At 34.6% G+C, this 10334-nt stretch overlaps 1 protein-coding gene across 1 annotated transcript in view; it reads left to right on the forward strand.

Annotated features, from left to right (window-relative positions):
* The window catches only part of LOC106876216 (uncharacterized), a 105688-nt gene that overhangs the window by 83832 nt on the left and 11522 nt on the right, over nt 1-10334 (forward strand). Inside the window, exons 30-36 of the mRNA XM_014924684.2 lie at nt 451-675; nt 1857-2022; nt 2725-2930; nt 4788-4944; nt 6298-6460; nt 7184-7595; nt 8989-9106. Of these exons, the coding sequence (XP_014780170.1) occupies nt 451-675; nt 1857-2022; nt 2725-2930; nt 4788-4944; nt 6298-6460; nt 7184-7595; nt 8989-9106 (1447 nt within the window). The remainder of the gene's footprint in view (nt 1-450; nt 676-1856; nt 2023-2724; nt 2931-4787; nt 4945-6297; nt 6461-7183; nt 7596-8988; nt 9107-10334) is intronic.

The following is a 10334-nucleotide window of genomic DNA, read 5'->3' on the forward strand; positions in this document are numbered from 1 at the left end:
GAGAGAGAGAGAGAGAGAGAGAGAGAGAGAGAGGGAGATGTATGTTGTATGTAATATATATATAAGCAAAATTTAGGGTTAGTTAAAATATGTTTGTAACATATTTCAACTGCTAAAAGCAATTTCACTGCAGTTACTGTAGAGAAAATTTTTCTCTTATGGTAAAAAGGTATGAAAACAACCTAGCTGTTCAGTGTTGCCATCTATCAGGACTCTCAGACTACACTGTTTCTAGCTCATTGACTTTTATCCATTGGTAGTACCTAAGAGAAACAACTCTGAACAGATCCTATAAAGTAATAGCCTTATGTAAATTACAGTCAACAACATTGACTGATTTGCACTGAAAACACACACACACACACACATGAATGAAAGATTCCTTTTCTTTTACAATTGAACAATCTTCTTCATTGTAAGCATATCCTAATAAATTTATCATCTTTGCAGGGATCTGGTCGAAATGTTCCTGTTGCTGATTGGACAATGAGCCTCAGTAAACCATCTGAAATTAGTCAAGATATTGTTATAAAGCCAAATGCTATTGGACCTCTAAGAAAATGGATGCAACAAAAACAAGCATTGTTTTCTAGTGTACTTAATCCTTTTGTTGCAGCTGTTGATTCTAACCCTGAGAAACCTTACTCTGAAATCACCATACCATATTATGGCCAAGTAAGTAAAATAATTCTGGTCATATATGTTGCTTTTGTTACTAAGCATTCCTTCATACATTATTGTTAAAAATTATCCAGAGGAACGATTTTGAACAAGTTTCCTTTTCAACTTGATTTAGAATAAATTAGCATGCTGATTTCAAAACTACAGTCATTTTTTTTTTTTTTGCTATCATGTCAAGTTTTTTTTTTTTCTACAGTTCTGAATAAGCACTACTATACTATTTGTCCATGAGTACTAGAGCTCATCAACAGCTTTTATCATTTTATTGGTAACTAGTGGGCTTCCTGGCCTTTGGCCTGGTCTTTACGATGTTGAAATGTATTCATAAGGTACACTTTGGCATCTATCGTAATACCCATTTTCCTTACAATATATATGTGTGTATGTATGTTATGTATGAGTATGCTGTGATGTGATCATTTTACCAGAGTCTTTTGACTCAAGTCTGATAAAGCATTCCACTCCTAAATCCTTGTAATATTAACCATGTGAATGAAGCAAGGACAGACTAAATAGTTACGGAATTGAGTCATATAATATGTAATAACGACAAAGCCAAACGTTAATATTTTGATAAAGGCATTGAGCTGGCAGCATTGTTAGCATGCTGGGGAAAATGGTTAGTGACATTTCATGTATTTTTGTATTCTGAGTTCAAATTCCGTCATGGTCAACTTTATGTTTCATTCTTTCAAGGTTAATAAAATAAGTACCAGTTCAGCACTGGCATTGATGCTATCAACTAGCTCCCTTCATGAAATTGCTGGCCAAGTGCTAAAATTTGAAACCAATATTTTGATATTTTTTGAAAGCATTTAATATATGTTTCAAGTAATTATGTAAGAAATTTCTTACATAATACTTTCTTCTGTGTGAGTTTGATATCTATCTATCTATCTATCTATCTATCTATCTATCTATCTATCTATCTATCTATCTATCTATCTATCTATCTATCTATCTATCTATCTATCTATCTATCTATCTATCTATCTATCTATCTATCTATCTGTCTATCTTTCTATCTATTTTTTATGCAACTAATGCCATACATGACACATGATTTATTAAATTTTTTTTAGCATAAATAACCAAACACTAACCAACTAATTTGAAATATTGAAAAGACTTTGAAATATACTCTTCCTTTCTTTTCTCCTTTCCTTTTTCTTAAGACTGTTGGGGAGCTTTTGAATAATGTTTTCTATTCATCTGTTCGAACCGTTATGCCGATTTTTGACATCATACCTTTATCCTCGCGTCCAATGTCTGAAGTATTTTATGAAAGAATTTTAAAGATGAGCCAAAACTTCAAAACTAAATTCAAAAATTCCATTTTTGGTAAGTGGAAAATATTTTGATTTATCTTTGATCTCTTACTTTTTTCTGTCGTTTGAGTGTGGCCATACTGGAGCACTTGATGTTATTAACAGTTTTTAATCAAACGAATTGACCTCAGGGCTTAATTTTTTTCTAAACCTGGTATGTATTTTATCAGGCACTTTTTACTGAACTGCTAAGTTATGGGGATGTAAACACACCAACACCAGTTGTCAAGTGGTAGTGGAGGACAAACAGACACAAAGACATGCACACATAGATATGTGCACCTATATATATGCTCCGCTGGATGTGTAATGTCAGTGTGCATACCCGACAGAGTGTAAGTATCTTGAGAGAAAAGCTGAACATCAGAATCATCAGTTGTGTGTGTGTGTGTGTGTGTGTGTGTGTGTCTGTCTGTCTGTCTATGTCTGTGTGTCTGTGCTTGTTCCCTACCACTGCTTGACAACCAGTGTCAGTATGTTTACATTCCCAAAACTTAGCAGTTTAGCAGAAAGAAACTGATAGAATAAGCACAAGGCTTAAAGAAGAAATCATAAAATAAGCTACTGGGCTCAATTCATTTGACAAAAACTCTTCAAGGTGGTGCCCCAGCATGGGCAAAATCTAATGTCGGGCCCAAGTAAAAAGGATATGGGGAAAATGAAGATAATAAAAAAGTAATAACAAAAATACATTTGATTAAATTTTATTTTGCAGACAGAGAAAAGGTAAAATCATTGAAATATGGTATTGGTGCTGTTGCCAAGGCTGTAGGTAATTATATCCAAGAAAGAGTGACAAATTATCCCAGGCTGTTTAATCTGTACATGGAGAGAGCTGTCAAAGCAAGACTGGTGCCGATGTTGGCACAAGGGAAAATACATTTTACTTTATTCCATCCATTCATTTGGGAATCTTTTAAAGTAAGTCAATTCACTATTAGCATTTCCATTTTCCAACATCAATGTCATCATTATTGTCGTTTTTATATATCATTGTTCTTGTTACCATTATTGCGACCATGATCATTATCCTCACCCTTATTGTTGTCATCATCATTCTCAGTATCATCAGCATATCATTGATATCATCACCATTGTTATCATTGCCGTCATCATCATCATCATCATCATCATAATTTTCATTATCATCATCTTTATCATTGCCCATCATCATCACTGTAGTCAACAAAAAGAATTTTTCTGTTGTCAAAATCTTGGACCTGACATATAGAATCCAAAAATGAGATACATTTATTACCATCATATCAAGATTCTAAGATACTGGACCCATAAAATTTCATTATTTATTTATTATTTTTTTTTTCAATAAAATAGCTTATGTGGAACAAGTTATAACATAAAAATGCTTAGAAATTGGGTTTCTTTAAATTCTACAGAAAAACTACTGTTTTCTTAAAATTCTACTGAAAAACAAGTAAAAAAATCTTAAAATTTCTACAGACAAATTGCATCATTGTTTATACCTAATTTCCCTTGAATTTTCATTTGGATGATTTTCTTGGGCACTGAACCTCAAGAAGATCATGAGCCATGTTCCAGCAATAGTTTGCTACAATATGCAAGTTTCATCTCTCTAGATACTTTTGTTCCATTGATTTTTATGTCCTGATGGAAATATTCTCACTGCTTGTCATTTGTGTAACCAAGATTTCCAGGGAACTTATCAAGGGGACTGTAGAGATAGTGCAGCATTATGCTCATATTTGCTTCCAACTCTTGAAGGTTCTCCATCATGTTGTCAACTATTTTGGCATAGTTGGCTGTTTCCTTGTTGCCCATAAAATTAATTTACAACTATTACAAATGATTTCCATGCTGCTGCTTCAATGCAATTCATTAAATTCACAAAGTTCCCATCTTCCATCCATTTTCTGATTTGAGGCCCATCAAATACTCCATCTTTTCACTTCTCAGACGAGGAAATGTGTTGTACATATAGTGAAAGCATGGTCCATCTTTATTCAGAGCTTTAACAAACTGCTTCATAATACCAAGTCTGATATGGAGTGAAGCAAGGGATGATTTTTCTGGTTAAACTAAAGGCTCATTAACCACATTAAAAGATCCTGGAACTAATGTTTACTGCAGCCATTCTTTGATCAACAAATGCTTTCCCTGGCTCTGTTGTCCTGCATGCATAAAAATCATGGATATTTGGTGTATCTACTTTGTGGTCCCAGGAGAAAATTGACCATCTTAAAGTCCATACATGCCTCCCACTGACAAATGGGGTATTTTGGCATCTTGAAATCAAAATGTGAAAGTAAAAACATCGATTAACGTTTTTGGATTCAGCATGTTAAACATTTGGATAAAACCATCATCATCATTTAATGTCCATTGTCAATGCTGGCATGGGTTGGATGGTTTGACGAGGGCTAGAAAGCTGGAAGGCTGCACCAAACTCCAGTCTGATTTGGCATGATTTCTATGACTGGATGCCCTTCCTAATGCCAACCACTCCTAACAACAAAATACCTGTTGGGTTGTGTAATTTGCATAGCATCAAATTTTTGCACTCACTTTTTAGTGGTAACCTTGATCAGTACCATAACCCTATTGATCCATTACCAATTTCACATTCCCTACTCTCTTACAATTCAATTGTTGTCCACGCCATATATATTCAGTTCTATCTTATCTCTGATGTACAGTTTGGTTACTACCATCATCTCCTTTTGACTCCTGAGTTACTCAATTCACCTGACCAATCCAGTTAATAACTAAATGATACATAGTTTAATTTCTGCTTTACAGACATCACCAAAGTTGACAACTCCACTCTACTTATTTATGCATAAACTACAGACCCACGATTTCTTCCCTTTCTTGCGCCGTTATACTACTCATGTTGCTGTTTTATCTGATGACAAAGTGGTAACATTTGATGGATATCTGTATAATTTACCTCCAGGTAATTATTTTATTTTATTTAACCTTTTAGCATTCAGATTACTGAGTCAAATGTAAGGTTTGTTTATTCTCATTAATTAATCAAGCATTATTTCATAACTTCAAGACTTCAAAGATGTGATTGTTTATTTTATTTGAGTGACATCATACGGTAAGTGTAAGAGGCCAGATCTGACTGGTGTGAGCATAACATAGGTAGAATATTTGAGCTGGATATGACTGGTTTAAATGCTAAAGGGTTATAGGAGTACTGTAATTTGTTTGAAGTATTGCAATACATGAAAAAGAGATATATGTTTGTAAAAACCTTTTTTTTTTCTTTTTCCATTTAACTGCAGGAATCAAATTTATGCTTTCAAAATTTCATTACCTCTAACTGTGGAAAGCAACGTTATATCTCAATATATTTTTAGTTGAGGAATGTTATGTTTGAAAATATTTTTTTGCTGAGATATACTGAGTTTATTGAGGCTAAGCAATTTGCAGAAAATAAGAGTTCCTTTTTTTTAGGTGAATGTTTAACATCATTATTGGAATAACCAAGAAATTTAATTTCATAGTTAAAAGGTTAATACTTTGTACAATATATTTCAAGAAATTTGAACTCAAAATGTAAAGAAGTGCTACTAAGGATTTTGTCCTATGCACTAAAGATTCTGCCAGCCCACCAGCTTTATAATAACAATGGTAACTGTTTCAAAGTTTAGCACAAGACTAGCAATTTTAGAGGAACTGTGCTAATCAGTTACATAGCTCCATTACTCAACAATAATAATTATCTTTCTTCTACAGGCAAAAGGCCTAAAATTTTGAGGGAAGGGTCTAGTTGACCACATCAAGCCCAATGTTCAACTGGTACTTATTTTATCGTCGCCAAAAGGAAAAAAGATCTAAGCTAACCTTAGTAACATTTGAATTGTAAAGATGGATGAAATGCTGCTAATCATTTTGTCCAGTGCGTTAAGGATTTTGCTAGCTTTTCACCTTAATAATAGTAGTAATAAACCTTTTTACTATAGGCACAAGGCCTGAAATTTTGCGGGAGGGGGCTAGTCAATTATATTGGCCCCAGTGCTCAGCTGGTATTTATTTTATTGACTCCAAAAGAATGAATGGCAAAGTTTACATTCTCAGTTCAAGTACTGCCATGGGCAAGAAATGCTGCCAAGCATTTTGTGCGGCATGTTAATGGTTCTGTCAGCTCTCTGCCTTTGCTTGTCATCTTAATAATACTACTAATAATAAGGAATTAAAATAATAGCATGATGTATTTATTTTGGCTAACTCTTGATAAATGCAGTTGGTTTAAACATTTAAAAAAAAATTTCCTTTTTTTTTTTTTTTTGTCTTTCAGCTTTTGGAAATAATAAATGTACTCACCTGTTGGCTGCTGATGTAGCCCATAAAACATTTGCAATCCTCAAGGAAACTGATGGGGTCACATTGTCATGTTCAAGAACTAGTTTAAAGGTGTTTAACAACTGCAGTATCTCTGTCGATGGAGACGGCTCATTCATGTAAGTACAATATGAATGTCAGCTTTTTATTAATCTTTTTGTTTTTTTGTTTCACTTTATGATGAAAAGAACATTTGATGTCCCTTGTGCTAAATATAAGCAATTTTTTTTTTTTTAATTATACTGACTTCAATTTTTGGCGACGGCTAGCAAGTTTGAGTGCTCAGCTGTACTTATTTTATTGACCCCCAAAGGTCATTGATGTGGTCATGAATGGTAATAAAAGGACTTTGACAAACCTGATCGTTTGATTGACAGAACAATTAATTAACCCTTTGGTGTTTAAGCCGGCCATATCTAGCCCCTCACACCTAACCTACATTGACATTCTAAGAATAAACTATCACACCATCAAAACTTCAAAGCTGTAAGATAATGTATGATTAATTCAAAACAATTTGAGTGAAAAAAGTATTACATTTAACAGATTAATCTAAACACTAAAGGGTTAAATAATTGATTTATTAATTGGTTAAATAGTTAACCAATTGACCAATAAATAATACAGTGAAATAGAGCCAATACATGTATGTTTATTATTGGCATAATGACCCTCCCAACATACAAAAAGATGTTTCAACACATGAGTTCACATCATGAATCTTGCAAAGCAAATACAATTTATTTTCACTTAAACTTATTCTAATTCATTTTATTTAAATATTTTTTTTTTTTAAGAAATTAAGTTCTAAATTTAATAGTTGTTTCTTTTTGCTGTCTTAGAGAACTACCATATCAATGTCCAATGAAAATGACTTCAGCCAAAATGTGGGGCCCTTATGTGGTTGTTACATCAGTATATGGAGTTGAAATAATGTGTAGCCCAAATGAAATGAAAATTATATTTGATGGAATTCACCATAATCATACACTCGGACTTTTGGGTAATGCTGATGGAGACTTTGGAACTGATATGAAACTGACTGATGGAACACTAGCATCAAATATTGCTCAGTTCATTAACCATTATGAATTGAGCAAGAGACAAAAATGTCAAATTTCCAAGAAGGACGTTACTCAAACATATCCTAAGCACTGTCCTGCAGAAACAAAACAGAAATGTCTGGAAACGTTTGCTCTTTACCTTTCACCATTAAATAATTGCTTTGATGAGAATAATCCTATGAATTATTTGGTAAGTCACACCTAATTCTCCTTCTTCTTCTACATAGACAATACTTAGTTGAAACCCTCAAAGTTACGACAAATGTTAGTCCTAAACATCTCCCATCTTTTGTTGCCACTTCACATATATGACATTTCCAAAACTGCACTTACTTCACAGGGCCACAAAACCTTTCAGCCCAGATTAGCTATTTATAAACCCTCTCTCAAAGACATAAGTATGACCCAGATATCCAAGACAGTGCTGATATTACACACAAATATCTTTGACCTCATCCAAAAGCAGGTTACCTGGCTGAGTAGCAATGGCTCACTCACCGACATATTCTTTTTTTGTTTTTCATTCTGAAAGTCCCAAATATGGCAAGAAGTCATTTTGTGAAAAGGGACTATGGAGAAAGAGAAATTGAGAAGAAAGGAATGAATATATTTTAGACTTGAAAGTGCTCAGGTCACAACCATCAGATCACAAATATACTGGTTCTCCTCTTTACTATGTCTTTTACTGCTATTATAATGACTTTGTTCCTCTGAGTTAGTAAGCTACTCACTACTCAGCTTGTTGTGGAGAGGCAATGGCCCAGTGGTTAGGGCAGCAGACCCGCGGTCATAGGATCGCAGTTTCGATTCCCAGACCAGGCGTTGTGAGTGTTTATTGAACGAAAACACCTAAAGCTCCATGAGGCTCTGGCAAGGGATGGTGGCGAACCCTGCTGTACTCTTTCACCACAACTTTCTCTCACTCTTACATCCTGTTTCTGTTGTGCCTGTAATTCAAAGCGTCAGCCTTGTCACACTGAATATCCCCAAGAACTACGTTAAGGGTACACTTGTCTGTGGAGTGCTCAGCCACTTGCACGTTAATTTCATGAGCAGGCTGTTCTGTTGATCAGATCAACTGGACCCCTCAACGTCGTAAGCGATGGAGTGCTAACAACAACTCAGCTTGTTAATCTGGTTCATATGATTCATCTGTCTCCCCCCTCTTGTCATCCCTACAGTTTCGTACATTACAAACTTACAATAAATAGTTTTATTGTCTAATATTTCCTTCCCTCTAAAGTCCCCTCACTGTTCCTATTTGTCCAACAGAAGTTAAAGCTAGACATCAACTGCATTAATATCACAATTCTATGAGAACTTCTAAAGGCTTGAGTCCTACTCTGCCTCTTCTGACTAAATATTCAAAGAAATCTGTACACATATCTCAGAGCCTGCCTCCTTATGTTTACATGCCTCTACCTTAACACCAGTCAGAGCTATTTCTATATTATATGAGGTTATATGTTAAATCTGTGTTGTTTGATAAGTTCCATGTCAGGTGAGTTATTGTCACTGATTTCATTAAAGTTGTTGCCTCCAGAACTGGTTCTCTAAGTAATCAATATTGTTTTTCTTTACAGGATCATTGCATCAAAAGCTGTGCTGATAATGACAAGAAATCTGGTCTCTGTTCCTTAGTATCAACCTATGTCAGCCAATGTCAGCCAAAGAAAGATATTGATTTACCAAAAACTTGCAGTAAGACTTTTCTAAACATTTTTCAATATAACACTGTTCATTAGACATAACAAGATGAAGTGAAAGATTTCTTACGACAACATAGATGTTCAAATCCTGCTAAATATTATAGTATTTCTTTTAGGCAATAAAAATCATGCATACAATCTCCTGAAACAAATTGTATTTACCCTTTCCCAAGTAGTCACGTGATTTAAAACTACTGTCTCTATCCAGAAACTAAGCCAGCATCTCAACTGTTGCCCTACAACATTTTACACAAGAATTAGCTCTCATTCCAGAGCCTAGCTATGTAACCCTTTTTTTTATGGTCCTCTCCCAGAATACATGTCCCATTCCTGAAAAGAAGCAAACACTTTTTATTCAGCTAAATGTCTTCTTGGATCTCATATTCCTCTCAATTTTTGTTTTTCATAATAGACATATCAATCACTAATAACCATATTCTATTCTGTGCAGATTTTACTAAAAAAATGTATTTTCCTTCCTTACAGAGGCAAGAAATTATCAGTAACATTTATTTTAATACAATTCAGGGGTTCTCAACCATTTTTCATCTGTAGAAAGAAACCAAGTTGTTTCTTGCAATACACAACAATACATACACCTAAAGCAAAAGTTTTTTAGAAGTCCTTAAAATACCACTGTGGATCCCCAATTTATTGTTTTGTTGCATGGACCTCCACCAGAAATCTTATATGAACCCTCAGGGGCTATATGAACACCCAGTTGAGAACCAATGCATTAGATGATATATGCCGGTAGCACGTAAAAAGCACCCACTACACTCTCGGAGTGGCTGGCATTAGGAAGGGTGTCCAGTTGTTGAAACCTTGCCAGATCAGATTGGAGCCTGATGCAGCTTTCTGGCTTGCCAGTCCTCAGTCAAACCGTCCAACCCATGCCAGCATGGAAAGCTGCTGTTAAACGACGATAATGATGATGATGATGATATATATATATATATATACACAAATAATAAATGAGTATATGCATATATACGTACATGTATGTACATACTTACATCTACCTGTATATATAGATGCATATCTGGGTACAGGACATTGCAAACAAAACGTAGACAAAATGATAAACAAGTACAGAAAACACACAGGCCACATAGAGAACATTTCCTTCATCAGCTGCCACCATTCAACACTGGCGTTTCGAAGAGTTAGGGCAGGACACATCGTTAAAATGGCTCTTCCCATGGACCACAAATTAAATT

This window comes from Octopus bimaculoides, chromosome 8 (genome assembly GCF_001194135.2).
Source record: "Octopus bimaculoides isolate UCB-OBI-ISO-001 chromosome 8, ASM119413v2, whole genome shotgun sequence".
NCBI lineage: Eukaryota > Metazoa > Mollusca > Cephalopoda > Octopoda > Octopodidae > Octopus > Octopus bimaculoides.